The sequence below is a fragment of the Corythoichthys intestinalis genome, chromosome 2 (assembly GCF_030265065.1).
Source record: "Corythoichthys intestinalis isolate RoL2023-P3 chromosome 2, ASM3026506v1, whole genome shotgun sequence".
Taxonomy (NCBI): domain Eukaryota; kingdom Metazoa; phylum Chordata; class Actinopteri; order Syngnathiformes; family Syngnathidae; genus Corythoichthys; species Corythoichthys intestinalis.
Window position 1 is genome coordinate 51,456,574 of NC_080396.1, and position 17,972 is coordinate 51,474,545.

Here is a 17,972-nt window from a genome sequence, read left to right on the forward strand (position 1 = left end):
TAACACATGTACAGCATTATGGCAAAGCCTGCTTCCACTGCCCAAGCACTACAAGAACATTGGAACAACATGACTTTGAAAATAAAACCCTGCTACTTTTCTTCCCAATTTACTTTATTCACCAGGGTCTGTATATATCCAACAATATACCAGTACAAGACAACCTGTTGTCAAGAATGCATTTAGGTATCCTCATTCAGCGTAATTTTATGTTATTTGTCATTGCAGTTGATATTAAAGCGCTTGAACTTTGATCTAAAATTTGTTTTATGTTGCTTGTAGGGGTAATAACATTTGTTGCATTAAATAGCATCTCTTATGGTATTTAATGACTAGGAATCACTTCCAATTACTATGTATGAAACTGGGGTCATGGGTCTCAAAAGAAAGTGCTTCTGCTTGATCACAAATTTACAGCCAGACCTCTAAATGTGAAACAACAGTTAAGAAAAAGCTCACACAGATTTCTGTTTAAGAGCAGAAGTGGGTAGAACTAAATTTAGGAGACATCATGTGCAACAGTGACCTCTGCACCAGGTGGTCAGCCACGAAAACACACAGCTGCCTTGCATTTGGACGTTGAGGATGTTCGGGCAAGCCATTCATTCAGTAAATAAATGAGTCGAGAACATTATTTTACATTTGCCATTTGACTCAACTCTAATGAGTGTGTTAATTTAAACTTAAGACACATTCCAGCAATGTTTCAGATGTTGAGCCCCCTGGCCATAACAGTGTGAAAATTGGCACCTGTGCTGGCCTCCAGTGCCAATGATCACAGTGACAGTTACATAATCACAGTGGGTGGTTACATGGAGGCGCAGGACCGATGGCACTCCACAACACACTTTGCCCTTCTGAGACATTTCCATATTCTAATATGAAATTCATGACTTCAGATCTCATCACTCTGGCACCTAAAATAAAATACTCGATTTACCTGCAACAAATTAAGTTTTGTTAAGGCCTCGGGGGTACTAACCTGTCAGACCGGACAGAGATTAAATAAAGGGGTGGGAGGAAGAACAGGTTAGTTCCTGTTAAAATGTCGTCTTGAGGGCCGTGCAGTGGAAAGCTCTAATGATGATGTGTAGCTGCAAGCTATTGCATACCTTGTAAAACGAGTCCATGGAAAGGAGGACGACCCAAGGAACGTCGAGGGCTTCGATGATTTTTCTCGCAACAGTTGTCTTTCCCGAGGCACTTCCACCACACAGACCTGAGACACAATGTGGACATAACAGTAGATGGTGTTATGATAATAGACAGTAGCATGCAGTGTTTGTGTTATGTTGAATCTTATTTATATAATGCGCTTTGTTGGAGCAGTATATATATATATATATATATATATATATATATATATATATATATATATATATATATATATATATATATATATTAGAACAATCTAAAGTTTAAAACTGAGAAGGCGATGCCATCCATCTACACGTTGCAATTACAATTAGCCTTAAAGTAGTGCTAGCAGACTTTTGCAAGAGGCTGTGTGTTTGCTTCAATATAGAATGTGGAATCTTTATTTTGTATTGGTTTTACTGTGAACTTCAACTGGGAGTGTCAGCAAAAAGCTTTCAGAAATCACACAGCTCTGTTTACTATTTGACAAAATGCACACTGCATATTCAAGGAGGTCAGAATAGTATAGTATATGACAGGCTAGTAAAGGGTATCGGCTGTCGTAGTATCAAAGTGTCTTTACGAGTACGAGAACAGATACAGTGTATATGGTATCGGCATCTGTCAGAGGTTACCATCTGACCAATAACAAACAGCGAGAAGGAATGGCTTGCATCTACTATAGTAGCGTCATCAGCATGCTACTGCAATCACACAAACAAGCCCATTGTCTAAAAAAGGAACGACCCAAACAAGTGGTTGATTATGGCAATAAACAATAAACAAGTATGATAAACACTAATGTCTGAAAAATCTGGCCTGATTAACTCAAATTCCGATATAATTATTTCTTAACAAGTATGAATCGTCCTACCAATGACAAAGGCCTCTTTGGACTGTGTGCCATGCTCGTTGTACCAAGGAGGACGCCCAGCGGTGTAAATGGTGCGTTTGGAGGTGCGGAGGAGAGGCGGCTCAGACTTGCACTGACTGGTGGTCCTTTTGCGGGGTGAAAGGCCTGTGCTCACCGAGGGCAGTAGGCGGTCCAGTGATCCCTCGCCAGCTCCGCTTGGAAGACACAACAGAGGATGTTGTAATCTTTCTTTAGTCAGAAGGAATAATCCTGACACTTAAGACTTTACCTGTGCAGGTCTTTTTTTAGTATGCAGTAGAAGCTTACAGGTCTAATCAATCACAGTACACCTATCTCTATCCAAGCGGCTCAGTGCAACATGGCTAAAGTGACAAAGTTTGACTATATTGTGTCTCCTGTAAGGGTAGGTAGAATTTTTTTTGTTTTAAATAAAATGACAGTTGAGCTTCTTTTGACAGTTATCCCAGTTGAAGAAATGAAATGTTACCCGAAAAGGTTTGTGTACAGCATATAAAAGGTTTGTAATGGTGAAAAGGTTAGTATATGACAGAGACTTAACTCCCAAGACAACCAGCTCATCATTGTGTGACTGGTAGCCATGTTAACAGTAAACAAGACTCCGTTTGTACTAAGCTACTGCGTAGTGAGGGTTAATGTTTACTTCTTACTTGCAGAAAAGCTTTGTCCAATCTACTGTAGTCTAAGTGCAACAAGTGCCAAAGTACACAAACCGGCCTGAATCCATGACAACAGTTCAGCTGTATGTGCTTCTGAGTAATGTGCGTGCTACATTTTGATTTCTGAGTGAGGCTAAAATGCCTGAAACCACAGTGTGTCATCTCAATGAGATGTAATCAAGTTTTCCAAGTTTGAAATTTGACAACAATTACTCATCGGGTGTGAAAAAAAATTCAGGTTCATAATAACAAAGCACGAGATTTAAAAAAAAAAAAGTTACCTTTTAGCAATTCACATTGATCATAGTATGCCTATCCTGATGGACCTAAACTTACTGCATTACGCGAGACATCCAAACTTCTCCCAGTGAGGACTGTAAAGAGCTATCTGCCATCAATTCACCGTATAGATGCCTTCATATGAAAATCTCTCAGTTTTCCCTCTAAGGTCTCTTCTCCTACCTTTATATTGTCAACACCCCTCCCCGGGCATATTGTCAATCATTTAGAGGTGAAGCACCCAAGCATTTATCTTATCGCAGAAGGGTCACCTCAGCATGGACTGCGTCTGGGAGGGTTCACGCATACAGACACACAACAGCTACTTTGGTGGGTTGTCTATTCAACCCAGACCTGTGTGCAATAAAAGATTAGCACTGGTGACTATGCTCAATAACGTACTTCTGCATTTACAGTTGCATGCTTTACAGTGTACACATTGATCAATTGTGCAAAGACGTCAAGGGTACCGTAAAGCACAAATCTTTACCAAGGACAACATTAGTCGAAGCAAAACTGTCTTATTTTGAAAAGTTTCTTTTTAAAGTGTCTGTCTGTGTTACTTAATGGCTGCTCGCAGTACTTGAGTTAAACCCAGGCAAGAAGGATTGTTTTGTTGTTTTGTATTCACGTCTTGTAATCATTAGTGCAGATATGATAAATACTGGAATGAAAGAAAAAAAAAACAGCTCACACACCACAGTGAACATAACAAACAAGTTGCTACAAGCAAACAAAGATAGTGAACAAGCACCTCAAGAAAGTATTGAGTACAACAAAGAATTACTGAAGGGTTTACATTTTATAAAGAGGGCTACACACTAGTTTAGAACTAATTTACTCATTGGCTGCCTCTGACAGCGCAAGACATCCAATCCATTTTGACTGGGAGAGGCTGGCAGCAATCAGTCGCTGGCAGCCCTCCCTATTAGTTGCACTGAAAGAACTGGACGTCTACCGTTGTCACTGACAGGCAATTAGTTAATAAGAACTAGCAAAAATATATGAGAGAACTAAGAACTAGCAAAAATATATGAGAGAACTTTCTTTGCTGTTTATCATAGGCTATCCAGGCTGACTTGATGCAAAAGACAAACTACACCCTGGACTGGTCACAACAAGTCAATCACACATAGAAAACCATTCACTACTACAATGAGATAAACGATACGATATTACAATATGATCAAATAAAGTGCACTTACCGGCCATCAGATGTCAGCGTCCAGCAGCCAGATATTCTGGCTCCTGGGTAATTTGGTAGAGAGCTCATACGTAGAGTTTCACCCAAGATACTCCACAACTTTAATTTGATTGAACTGCAGACGGACACACTCACTCGTATATGTGTATATATACTGTGCTGCGATTGTGGTGCAGCGCATCAATAAGAGAAACGGTAAGCGAAACAAGGGGGGCTGGTAAGCGGCTTGGATGAGAAACGAAACTTTACAACATGCTTTCTGTTTTCTTCTATTCGACGGAGCAGAAGCGCAAGGAGGAGGGAGGCACTGTGGCGCGCTCGGTGTCAAACTACAGCACCCTCGACAGTTCTCCTCCTCCTCCCCACTGACAGCGAATGCAAGGGGACGACCCGCCTTGACGACTAACTTCATTAGGCGATATTAATAGCGGCAGCTTCGCCAAAGACTACCGGTTTACGTCAGTACGCGCCCGACATCTGCGCCTGACAGTGCGCGTGCACGGTACAGCTTGGGCTGAAATAAGTAGGAGGATCGCGACCGAGGCCGAGAAAAGGACCAAATAGAACAAGCAAGTTGATATTCTAAGCGAGTGTCTAAATAGTCTAAACAGTTTTGAGGGGAAAATGGAGGGACGGCGGGAGGGAAGGAGTAGTGTTTTCTCTCTGGAGGGACTCATGTGACTTAGAGTGCTTCAGTTCCTCTCTGACACGCACGTTATGATGAAACCAGGGTTGCCAGATTCGGAAGAAAGAATCCAGCACAATCACTAGGCCTTCAGCTATCGATTATTTTAGTAGTCGATTAATCGATGACCTCGTTAGTTCGAATAATCGAGTAATCGGATAAGTGACATAAAAAATTAAAATACCTGACCTGAGCCTCGAACGGTATAAAAACAATTGACTAACTTACATAGCAAAAGTCCACTAGTTTAAATGCTATAAAATGTCAACTTTTTATTTTTATTTTTACAATGCTCTTAACAAATAGTTCAAACACATATTCCCACAAAAAACGGCTAAATGTACCTTTAAACTAAATTATGAATGCATAAAAAAAAAAAAAAAACAGTTCAAACAAAAACTTAGCTTATGTTGGTCTTAACAGGGAGCAACTGGATTCAGCCATGTGAAATGAGGCCGACTAGAGGGCAGTGTATCCACCCAAATCAATAAAACTAAATGCAAACACTTTCAAAACAAACCATTACAACGCCACTTTAATTAAACCAATACTCAAGGCAGCAAATTTTATTAGAATTTTTTTTTCTAATCAAATACTCGAGTTAATAATTTAATCGTTGCAGCACTAACAATCACATCACATAAATCCCACCCAGCTAAATAAAAACCAGCCCAAATTACAATTTCCCTTTAAGATCAGATGCTTCCCTTACATAGTCCCATGCAGGGCTGGAGTGGGACTCATTTTCTGCCCGGGAATTTCATGCCTCAGACCGGCCTGTTTATATCATTTAAAGTAGGGATGTCCTGGTCACATATTTTTTGCACTCGAGTCCGAGTCATGTGATTTTGAAAGTCTGCCGATAAATGGTAAATGGTGTTATACTTGTATAGCGCTTTTCCACTACATTGCCATCCATCTACTGGTGACGCAGCAGTCTTGATATAATACCAAACACAGACAAGACTGAAAAAGCAGTCTCTGCTCATGCACTCCTCTTTAAAATATACTGCTGTATTTTAAATCAAAAGAACTGTTGTGTTTGATAGAACAATATGTCTATATACAGCCATTGCAGATTCATGGCGCATTCAGCCCCCGAACTATTTTTAATTTGTCCGTTTTACCCTGGGAACCTCCATTTACAGACGTCGCTTTTGTTTCAACCCAGCCATAGAAAGAAGGTAAGTAATTATATTTATTATTCAAAATGTCTGTCATTTTTAGCTGAGAATGAATGAATGAATGAATCATGAATTGATGTCTAATATTTCATTTAAAAAAAAAAAAAAAAAAAACGACTTAAAAAAATTATTCACTCGGATATTTTAAACTTTCAAACAAATTACGACACAATGAAAAAAATGGAGTCTGTAAATAAGTCTCGGATATCTACCTCATAACTATCGATTAATTGTATTTTTTTTGTCACTATTGCATTTTCCCCAATATGTTAGATGATAAATAATCTATCCAAAAAAAGAAAAAATGGGGAAAAAAAATTTTTAAAGGGGAAATATATGAAAAAGAAAATCTCTACCATGTCCTTGATTTCTGCATCGCGATCCTTGTTATATTACCATGTTTCACCCATAATATCCCCCAAAAATCCGGCTGTGACCATTCACATCTGTGTCTTGACACTCTATGATACATGCTACATGGAGTTTTTGGATCAAGGTGTGTACACGATAATAGCTCGTTAAAATCATGGTGTCTTTAATTATGCTCTCTCATGCTCTCACCTCTAGTTAGGGTTTCGCTGTTTAAAATTTTTTTTTTTTTTTTAATGCCTTCTTGTTCAAATTTTTCTTCCCCCCCAAAAATTGAGATTTTAAGCTTTCCAATGATATATCACACATGCATATCAGACAATTTTGAAATTTGGCCAAATTGGGGTCTCAGAGCGGAACTTCAAGTCACCTGAGTGTTTTCCGCCATATATAATATTTGAACAAAAGTTCAAAACATGTTACAGTGCTGTATTTCCTCTTTTTCCAATGTTTCGGAGGATAAAACGTGTATATTTTTGTTTCTTTTGAAAATGCCATTGTATTTCTGGATTATTTTGTTACTTTTAAGCTCTTAAAAAAATACAAACATATATATAGGTTTACTGTCTAAAACAGTGCATTTCCGTGTGTACTCCCTGACAGCTAGCTAACATTGAATGTCCTCCAATAAAACACAAGGCTTGGTCTTTTCTTGTTTTTGTATGAACCCCGGATTAGGCAGTAGATGACGGACGGACGGACGGACGGACGGATGGGTAAATCGTTTAAATTTGTGAAACTGTAACAAACATGCATGCATTCAACACAAGTGCACAATACACACCGGTATACAAATACTGTACCATGTAGACGCCACACTTCACTTGAGCAACAGGCTATTAAGTATAGGTTAGTTTCCATACAAGAGGACTTATTAATGAACTTTCAAATAACTTTTCCTTTCAAACACACAGTTGTACAATACTTACAGACATATAGTTTCCAAGGCATAAAACGTAACAGACCTCCCCCCGTCCTCCTTTTTTTTTTTTTTTTAAACAAAGCATTCTGATCAATTCAAGTCAATATTATGGCACTTTAAGATGCCACGTAATTGATTATATTAATTCTAATATTCACTCACTGAAAATTGCAATCCTACCTCCTTGCTCTGAACCTATGGTGTTCTCATCACGGCTGGTCCTTGTTGCTGCATCTCTCTGATGAGGTGCTATAACAAGCCATAGTTTCCACAGTTATATGTTGTTGTCATGTCACACGGTTTGCAAAGTTGCATTTTATTCGTCGTCTTGCCTCACCACTTTCATTGTAATCCTCTGTCGTTTGAGCCCGCGAGCTCATTGTGTTAAAAAACTTGCTATTTTTGCACATTTTGCCGATTCTTTTACAAGCCTTTTCTATTTTTTATTCTTATTTTTTCAGCTCCACCCTAGCTCTTTTAATGCATGAATGATCCAGCACGGCACCGAGCTAATAGCACATCTGGCACAATACAGACTCTACAGACCGTGCACACGTCAGGATGCTTCTGAAAAAAATACATATATAAATGTAAAATATATAGCCTACTGTATATTTATATATTTTAAAGACAGCCCACAGAGACAGCGGTAACAGTATGTAAGTAATACCAAATGTCATGAATAAATACCAATAAAAAAATTAGAATAATGTCGCATTAAAATGTGTAAAACCCGGACCAGATCGACCCTTCTGACCGGCCGTTCCACCGGGATTTATCCCGATCCTCCTGATTAGCCACTCAGGGCCTGGCCCCATGTATATTTATTTTCATACTATAACTAAGATTGTGAAGTTAAACTCACATTAATCATTACCAAAGTAACTACACATTAACTCATTGTTGCATTGTGAGTTTATAAAGATCGATATATCATTAGCTATTTGGCTGCCATTGACAGCGATAGACGTCCAATCCATTTTGACTAGGAGTCCAATTGGGCGGGAACCCGCCTAATCTGGCAACACTGTATGAAACCCAACACTATCTTTTCACAAGTCTCTCTCTCTTTGCACTGTCTCTCTTACAACCATGAACACACACGCACACACGCCCCTACCCTTCATAAACAGCATGATGAAATCCAACACTCCCGCCCTTATCATCAGCTGACACCCCTCCTCCGACACCCACACCGCAGCAAAATACACAAACATATTCACATCACAGATAGACTTAGGAATTGTTTACCAGTGTTTGAGGGGGATAACTTTGCATGAGAATGTGAACTGCTTCCTTGCTAAAATGTGAAATATAGAAAGTAACTATTCACCAGAGGTGGGGCTCACGGACAGGCCTAAAGAAATCATTTTTATTTCGGTGCATCTAAAAATGAATGAATAAAAAACAAAGGGACATTTTTTAATCATGTTTTTTCTTTTGAAAAACACTGATCAACAATGTTTCCCTATTTTCTGAAATTAAAAAGATTTTGTGGTGGCACAGTGGCTGAGTGCTTTGCACATTCGCCTCACAGTTCTGAGCTCAAGGGTTCAATCCTGTTCAAGCCTTTCTGTGTGGAGTTTGCACGTTCTTCCCGTGCCTATGTGGGTTTCCTCCCACATCCCAAAAACATGCATGGTAGGGCTGATTGAACACTCTAAATTGTCCATATGTATAGTGGGGCAAATAAGTATTTAGTCAACCACTAATTGTGCAAGTTCTCCCACTTGAAAATATTAGAGAGGCCTGTAATTGTCAACATGGGTAAACCTCAACCATGAGAGACAGAATGTGGAAAACCCCCCAGAAAATCACATTGTTTGATTTTTAAAGAATTTATTTGCAAATTATGGTGGAAAATAAGTATTTGGCTAATACCAAAAGTTCATCTCAATACTTTGCTATGTACCCTTTGTTGGCAATAACGGAGGCCAAATGTTTTCTGTAACTCTTCACAAGCTTTTCACACACTGTTGCTGGTATTTTGTCCCATTCCTCCATGCAGATCTCCTCTAGGGCAGTGATGTTTTGGGGCTGTCGTTGAGCAACACGGACTTTCAACTCCCTCCACAGATTTTCTATGGGGTTGAGATCTGGAGACTGGCTAGGCCACTCCAGGACCTTGAAATGCTTCTTACGAAGCCACTCCTTTGTTGCCCTGGCTGTGTGTTTGGATCATTGTCATGCTGAAAGACCCAGCCACGTCTCATCTTCAATGCCCTTGCTGATGGAAGGAGATTTTCACTCAAAACCTCTCGATACAAGGCCCCATTCATTCTTTCCTTTACACAGATCAGTTGTCCTGGTCCCTTTGTAGAAAAACAGCCCCACTGATGTTTACACCCCCATGCTTCACAGTGGGTATGGTGTTCTTCAGATGCAAATCGGTATTCTTTCTCCTCCAAACACGAGAACTTGTGTTTCTACCATAACACATTCTCCCGGTCTTCTTCTGGATCATCCAAATGCTCTCTAGCAAACCGCAGACGGGCCCGACTTTTACTGGCTTCAGCAGGGGGACACGTCTGGCAGTGCAGGATTTGAGTCCCTGGCGGCGCATTGTGTTACTGATAGTAGCCTTTGTTACTGTGATCCCAGCCCTCTGTAGGTCATTCACTAGGTCCCCCCTTGTGGTTCTGGGATTTTTGCTCACCGTTCTTGTTATCATTTTGACGCCACGGAGTGAGATCTTGCATGGAGCCCCAGATCGAGGGAGATTATCAGTGGTCTTGTATGTCTTCCATTTTCTAATAATTGCTCCCACAGTTGATTTCGTTACACCTAGCGTTTTACCTATTGCAGATAATGAGTGGAGCTTCGTTAGACCTCGTTCGAAGAAGTTAGACCTCTTTGACAGCCAGAAATCTTGCTTGTTTGTAGGTGACCAAATACTTTTTTTCCCACTCTAATTTGGAAATAAATTCTTTAAAAATCAAACAATGTGATTTTCGGTTTTTTTTTTCCACATTCTGTCTCTCATGGTTGAGGTTTACCCATGCTGACAATTACAGGCCTCTTTAATATTTTCAAGTAGGAGAACTTGCACAATTGGTGGTTGACTAAATACTTCTTTGCTACACTGTATGAGTGTGTGCGTGAATGGTGGTATGTCTCATTGTGGCCTGCAACTGACTGGCAACCAGTTCAGGGTGTACCCTGCGTTCTGCCCGTAGTTAAAAGGAAAAGCGGCATTGGGAATGAATGAATAAAAAGATTTTGCAATTGATTTAAATGCTAACTAAATGTTTTTCCAATCATTGGAATAATCAGTTGGATAATCATTACAACGACGGCTGCCTGGGCCTCACCCTGAATGTCTCATTCACCTCCAGAATCATCAAAGGCACAAACAAAAGCCCCTTTCAGACTTACGCTGAACTCTAGGTCAACTGACACGCAGATTAAGCGGGTGATGTCCTAGTATACTGTCCAGGATTTACGCGGGATGCTACATGTGTGAAAGCAGCCGATTAATTCCGGTGTCACAGCGTAAAGGCTGATCACGTTAATATCATGGCGTGCCGATCATCATTTCCTCTTTCATCGCAGTAAGAGGAAATGCAGTAAACAAACATTGCAATTATAAACATGGCAAGCTGGAAATGTCAAAATTAAACTGGAAACAACAAAATTAAAAAGCAACTGGATCTTAGAGCCGAACAAGAGACAGTTCATCGTCCATCTTTGGAAAAGTGTGTTTTATTTTGTTGCCGATGCTAACCAAAAATGACGTAATCTCTGGGTTATAAAATCCCGCCCTCCCCGCACAGAGAGCGTCAAGTCGCCAACACGGGACAAGTATGAAAATGTCCAACCTGGGTTATTCCCGGGGCATCTCCCAATGTCTGAAAGTCATGACATGGCAAAATCTCGCGTCACCTTGGACGGGAATTTACCAGGATATAAGTCCTAAAGGGGCCAAAGAGAGGCCATGCTTACTAGAAACTAACTAGAAACATACAGGCAACAATAAGCCCACAATTAAATCATTTAATTAATCAGCCGTGAGACAAAACACTAGAAATGGGACTCTGAGGGTCAAATACTATACAACTATATATCCCTGGAATATACCTACCACATTTCATTGTGATCCATTCACTTATAAAGGAGGAATAGCATATTAAATTCACAATTAATTGATCTAATTAATCTGATGAAATTGTTTTTGGCTCCAATTACCTAGAATGTACCTAGGTCTACAAATAACTGAGGAGTAGCAATTTTAGTTGGCATCCTCCCCAAGAGGAAGCGAGAACTTAAGACCTCCCTCCGGATGGTCTATAAAGGGGGAACTTGTGACCTTACTCTGGGCGGTCTAAAAAAGTTCATTAGTGATTAATTTCAAACTGTCTTTGTAGTTTAACAAGACATCACTTGACAACATTTTATTTTACAAACCATGCAAAAACCCGGGTAAAAACAAAAAACAGTGGACCGTGGCGTGTTTGACATTCTCACGTTATATTTTCTGTAATGTGTTAAAATAGTCCCAAAATATGTATTTTAAAGGCAGAATACTATTTACAGTACATATAGTTCATGCATAATAATCACATTTAGATTGCTGTAACTAACAGTTCCTGTCCGCTATAAATGCCCCACAAAAAATGCATAACAGAGACAATGATTCAGTCTCACATTCACACCATAACTGCTAGAACTAAATGCTGCCTGGATCCAAATCAGAGAATGCACTATCATAACATCCAAACTAGAAATCATTTTTTAACAGATTCTGAGGAAACACTGATTAATACTTGGTAGGTTTGCGTCTACTGGCACAGAACACATTATTCCGTGAGATCAAAATGCTCTATAACCAGCTGCTTATATGGTAACAGGTTTGAAAATGGATGGAAATCAAATATTTCACGTAGGTACCGGCAATCTTAATATAAGCATTATAATTTCCATTTTCAGGGTAATGCACGATTCCCTGCAAATAGCTCAGTCCATTGTAAATACAAGTGAGCAGGGGGGAGAAAAATCAACAATAATCTGTCAGTAAACTGTTTGTTTTGAGGAAATGCACTTTGTTATGGTTATTAAGGCTTTCATTCATAATCTGATTCAGATGCCTATTTTTCCTCAGTTGACACATCAATGCAGTAACACCATCTTGTGGCCTAGTCAAGTACCATTGCAGGTTTGAGACTGTGGAGCTTTAACTAGCTCAACATGACACTTTCACATCCGCACCTTTACTTATTTAAACATTTGGACAACTAAACTTAAACAGCCATTACTCTCTGTACAATTCATCCAAAACTAGAATTTGTATGCTATTAAATTCTGCAACCGTTCGGCTTGCATGAGACATTCCTCATACACTTTCTCACGATAAAGATGTTGAACAACGTATATTAGTGTGTTACTTTCATATTTGCACTATGTAAATTTCATATTGTTTCGTGGACGTATTCGATGCGTACGTTGTTACCAAAAGCATGCACCGCGTGTACGTGCGTGTCAACTTTACGACTATGTAACAGCATATGAAATGTAAATGTCACTTCTTTTGATTGTAATATCGTAGCTGTTGCAATACGTATTCATTGGGTTTAAATAAAAAAAAAAAAAAGCGATCATACGCTACTGTGTCAGGCCATATTTCCGTGATAAGCGTCCATTTATGAATATTGTCGTCAAATAAAAATCACCCAACATTCGTCAGTAGCTCTAAGTTGGTAAAAGAAGTGTCTTGAATTTTTAGTGTGTTACCCGTTTGAAGTTTTGTCGTCCTGCTCCATCTTGACGAGCCTTTCTTCCATGCTAACACAAGATTTCTACAGACCATTAGATGATGTGAGTAGAGTTTACTGTAAAGCAACATGGGATTTGTAGGCATTTGGTGTTCCAGGAGGCTACCAAGCGTGGCACCAAAGCCCCGTTAAACTACAAGTCCCAAAATGCAACCCTACTCTTCCCCCGGAGAAGCTAGGACTCAGTGTACTGTACTGTTCATGAGCCTGGGCTGTTGTCGTTCTCTTGATAATTTTCACATATTCTTCTATCACAAATATTTCCAAAGTCATATTTTTTTTTCTGAAGTGCACACAGGCCATCTCCAGCTTGTTTACACAGTGTACGTACATAGTGTACATACATTCTGTGGTTCAGGTGATACACCGTTCGATTCAAACTACTCAAACATACAACAACAGAAACATTTAGAAAACCAGAATAAATGTCTGGGTTTAGCAAATTTCAATTCCAATATTTTAACATAACTTTAGTTATATTAACATACACAAAAAATACACACTTGTTAATCTCTTAACTATCCAAGAATGCAAATAAATAAATAAATAAATTTGAAAAACCATTTGTCTTAAGACCACCTAACATTGTCTAAATAAATAAATAACCATAACTGAAAAAAAAATACTTGGTTGTCAGGGAATAAAAATAAAAAAGCCTTCCTTCAAGTAAAAAAAAAAAAACTACTGCTTTTGTCCACAAGCACAGCTAAACGCACCACAAATAAAATGAAAACCTTTTACCTCGACTATGATTAATGTATGACTATCTGAAAAACCCAGCAGCACTCCATGCACCTCGTCATACTGAACATAAAAATACTACATGTATGTCAGCTCCAGCACCCCCGAGACCTTTGTGAGGACAAGTTACTGAAGACGAATGGGAAAAAAACAAAAAGGCTTATGCATGTGCGTGTCACAAAACCTATACTGAGAAAGTAGGACAGGAAATATGTTTTTTTTTCTTCCCCCCCAACAAACCTGTATTAATTAGTTCAGGGCTAATGAACAGTTCATACAATATGTTTGGGGGGGGGGGGGTGTTGAACAGTTCAAACTCAAAGGATTGAGAAAGACTCCTCTGTTAGGATACAACACAGCTTTATTTTTAGTTATCCTTACTACATCACCATTGTGAGCAACAACATCATCTCTTTAAACTGTTGTCCAATATTATACTTTTGACTTAGGCAGATGCCATTTACCATTTTTAATAGTAGGTAGCAAACAAAGTCAAACACTGTTGTCCCCAAAAAATAGTGTACAATTCTGAGACAGTCTGGCGATTTCAGTCAACTAGCCTCAGTTTTAGGAAACAAACAAAGGGAAGACACTTGGAGTCTGCTGTTTCTTCAGTTACAAAAGTCACACCACACACAGTCCAGATCACTAGAAAGCTCAAACAACACTCCTATTTCAAGCCTATTTCATGGTAAGTGCACTAAATACAGAAACAAACACATATACATATGCCTTGTTGTCCCCATATTGAATAAGTAAGAATAATGGACAATCCCTATGTATTTGTCATTGCATTTTAAAGAAAACAAAAAACTTGCTTATCCGAGTAATAAAAAATGACAAAATAACAGTGAATGCAGACGCATTAGTCTACACCTTTTGTGGTAAACGCACTTTTAGCGCAGCCAAACAATAAGTCATTAATTGAGAAAAGCCATACATTTGATAGAAGACACCAATATCAAAATTTTAGCAAGCACACAAAATCAGCTAAACATGATGTATTGCTTCACTCTCTAAACATGTTGCAGTTAGCTCACACTGCAGGGTAGATACGAGTTTTCCATACCATAGGAAGACAGATAGTAATGGGTGTAATAAAATACAAAATAACCAGGTAAAAGCAGTGCTTAGTTATTATATTGGAACACCAGAGCCTGCCCAGAAAATGGAACATAATGTAACTAACGACATGAGCAAAAAGATTTTGTGCCGTGACAGTCACCAGAAACCATTTAGATTCCTATTCCCCAGTCATTGCAAAGGTCCTTTATGTTCCACACACACACACATTCTCGACTACTCATATGGAAATTAATCAGTGCTTGTCTTATAAATCTCACCAGTTACACCTGGATACAAAGAGGTTTGTCCATCCCATTAAGTGAGAGACAGACATGCATAATTATCCCCACCAATTGATTAAAAATGGGAGAAACATCTGAGCTTTACACTACAAAAAGGTCATGTGTGTCAGTATATACTCTAATTATGCTATTCATCAAGTGTTATATTATGATTAATTTAAATGATAACATTAAACAACATGTATAGGTGCAATTTTAGGAGTGGAGAGAGAATGCAAGGATCTGCTGAGTTTTAACAGATCAGTTTTAGGTTGAGAAGCAATTGGGCAAAGTGCTATCTAGACTTCTAGATAGGCATCAACTTTTGTCAGTATTTCTGCTGTTCACGTTCTTTATAAAACAGTAGATTCAACAAAGTAGCTACACTACTACTCTGTGATTGCACAGTTATAGATGTGATAATTTGATACATGTATTATATTTTGTCTTTTAAAATTCAATTTTAAAAAGCTATCATTAAAGGAGGTGGTGGTAGTTATGGCTTTGAGTGCTGAGTTAAAAGTATATAGTCATGCTAGATTATGGATGTTATCACAGAGGTGCCCATTATCCGTAAATAGAATCTAATTCTGCCCCGAGAATAAAATATTTTTCATCTTGTCTGATAGCTACAAGGTTACACCTTAGAGTGCAAAATCACATGGGAACAAGGGTTAAAGTGCAATACAATATCTTTGAACATCCGGGTGTAAATTCGTATATATTAAATGCGAATCACGATTTGCAATGATAAACGATCACTCTCCTAAACTGCTACAAAATATAGTATTTTTATTCTATTCTTATCTCTGTAAGATAAAACAAAAGCCAAAATATGGCTTCTTCTTTAAAAAAAGGTTTTACCCTACTTGATTGTGCTGCAACAGTGCAACGATCTTCACAACAGTTCGTCCTTCAGTCTAACAAATTGGCTTGTCTGACTGTAGTGACATTATCTCAAGCTTACTTTTTTAAAATCAATTAAAATATGCCTGATGACAATTGACTCCGACACTGCTGAAAAACAAAACATATTAAATATACTGCTACCAATATCTGTTGCGTAAATCCCGTTTTTCGCACTTAATTATGGTTTTCAAAGTAGGGATAGGTTTCAAGTGGTACACTGACAAAATTCATCAAAACACTTGAAATAAAAGTTGAGCTTAAATGTGACTTGCTTCATTATTAAACAATCAGGGATAAAATGATATGACAAAGATTAAAAACATTAAACACAAAACATTCTGAACGACACACGATCAATTATGGTTTTGTTAGATGTTCAAATGTGACAGTATCATTAGTTCGAGTATATATTGTATCTATACTATATGTGCTTATGTACAGATTAAACAGAAAGAAATGTGACAGCACTAGCATCTTGACATTACCATGCTAAGAGAGGTGTTTTGAATATGAGTCTTTTTAAGCAAATGACCCTCCACTGATAGGAAGCAACAGTCTTTCTGTGGGAAGAATGATATCACTGTGGAAGTCAACTTCATGGAAGTCTTTGATTTCATTCTCTAACAAGTGAAATTGTGTGAACTAAACTGAAATGGAAACAGTACTGTAACGTGGTTACTTTTTAGAAGAGCGACCACATTTTCTGTTTTCTCAGTGCACATTTTTTCGTTGTTGTTGTTTAGCCACATCTGCAGCAGGTGTCCTCTGTGGTTTCCTGGTCGATAACAGCAGAGCTACTCGGACAAAGATGATAGCCTCTTCGGTTTGCCTTGTTGCGCAGTAGTGCCGTTGGGCTGTTGGTTTAACTCTGGATTAGTTATGTCTGTAAAATCAGGGCTTTGCGATCGGGACTGTGCTGAGTCAGAGAACAGGGTTGGATCCACCACTGAGTTTTGATTGGTGGTAGTTGCTTCAGTTTGTGTTTGGAAAGGAGCAACCACCTGGGGACGTTCTTTGGGCTTGCGACCCCTCTTTTTACCTGTGGTGGCACCATTCCTCACCTCTTCTTGAATGCTATCATCATCGAGTCCTCTAGTCTTGCTGCTGGAAATCCCTTCACCGGCTGATGCACGGAACCAATTCTGAAGCAATAAAAACATTGATAACTGTGATTAAAAAGAAGCTTTCATGGAGGACCAGATGCATCAAAGGTTAGGTTAAAACTGCAGGTCATCATGCAAAATTTGATTAAAAAAAAAAAAAAAAATTGTATTTTTTTTTCTTTTTTTTTTAGAAACCTGTCCTGTTTAGCTGCTTAGACACTGAGAATAGGATTCTGAGTCTCCTTATAGTTTGAACAGTTTTAATGTAGTTTGATAACTCCCATTGAGGTTGTTCATTTTGTTTTGTTCATTAAAGGGAAAGCAACCAACCGGAAGGGATTATGAGGGGGGCAGAAAGGAAAGAAGCAGAAGAGGGGAAGAACAAACAACAGCAAGAAATAGTTTTCCACGCTTATGCTAACTATGGACGTAGTGGTGCTATCATAAGCTAATTATATCTACTTGTGGACACCATGTGGGGGAACTGATAAACGAAGAGAAAGGGGGGGTGAGGTGAGTGAAAGGGGACGTGAACAGGCGTGTTGGAGCATACACAAATCAGCAAAGTGAGGTTTCGAACCCAGTATTATGTGAGTCACATGTAAGTGTGAATATGCTGACATCCTATTCTATGCTACCTGATCGTGACTCCCACGGCCCACTAGGCTCGGGGGAAGGACATGCACAATTCAGTTTTTGTCATATCTGTTTTTGTGGTTTGCCTGTTCAGACTGCCTTTTTCCATTGAACCCGTTCAAGCACTACGCATACGCA

General features: G+C 38.8%; 2 protein-coding genes across 8 annotated transcripts in view; both read right to left on the bottom strand.

The window, feature by feature from the left end:
- Positions 1–13,186, bottom strand: part of LOC130912252 (uridine-cytidine kinase-like 1) — a 29,286-nt gene extending 16,100 nt beyond the window's left edge. For 2 of the 5 annotated variants that reach the window (XM_057830187.1, XM_057830185.1), the window contains exons 1-3: positions 4,173–9,082; positions 2,012–2,205; positions 1,113–1,219 (exon numbers count right to left, since the gene is read on the bottom strand). In XM_057830187.1, the coding sequence (XP_057686170.1) occupies positions 1,113–1,219; positions 2,012–2,205; positions 4,173–4,240 (369 nt within the window). In that variant the 5' untranslated portion in view covers positions 4,241–9,082. Of the gene's footprint in view, positions 1–1,112; positions 1,220–2,011; positions 2,206–4,172; positions 9,083–13,058 lie in introns of those variants that run through there. The other 3 variants (XM_057830188.1, XM_057830186.1, XM_057830189.1) reach the window with 2 other exon arrangements.
- Positions 12,889–17,972, bottom strand: part of znf512b (zinc finger protein 512B) — a 39,852-nt gene continuing 34,768 nt past the window's right edge. For all 3 annotated transcript variants that reach the window (XM_057830184.1, XM_057830182.1, XM_057830181.1), the window contains one exon: positions 12,889–17,237. In XM_057830184.1, the coding sequence (XP_057686167.1) occupies positions 16,890–17,237 (348 nt within the window). In that variant the 3' untranslated portion in view covers positions 12,889–16,889. The remainder of the gene's footprint in view (positions 17,238–17,972) is intronic.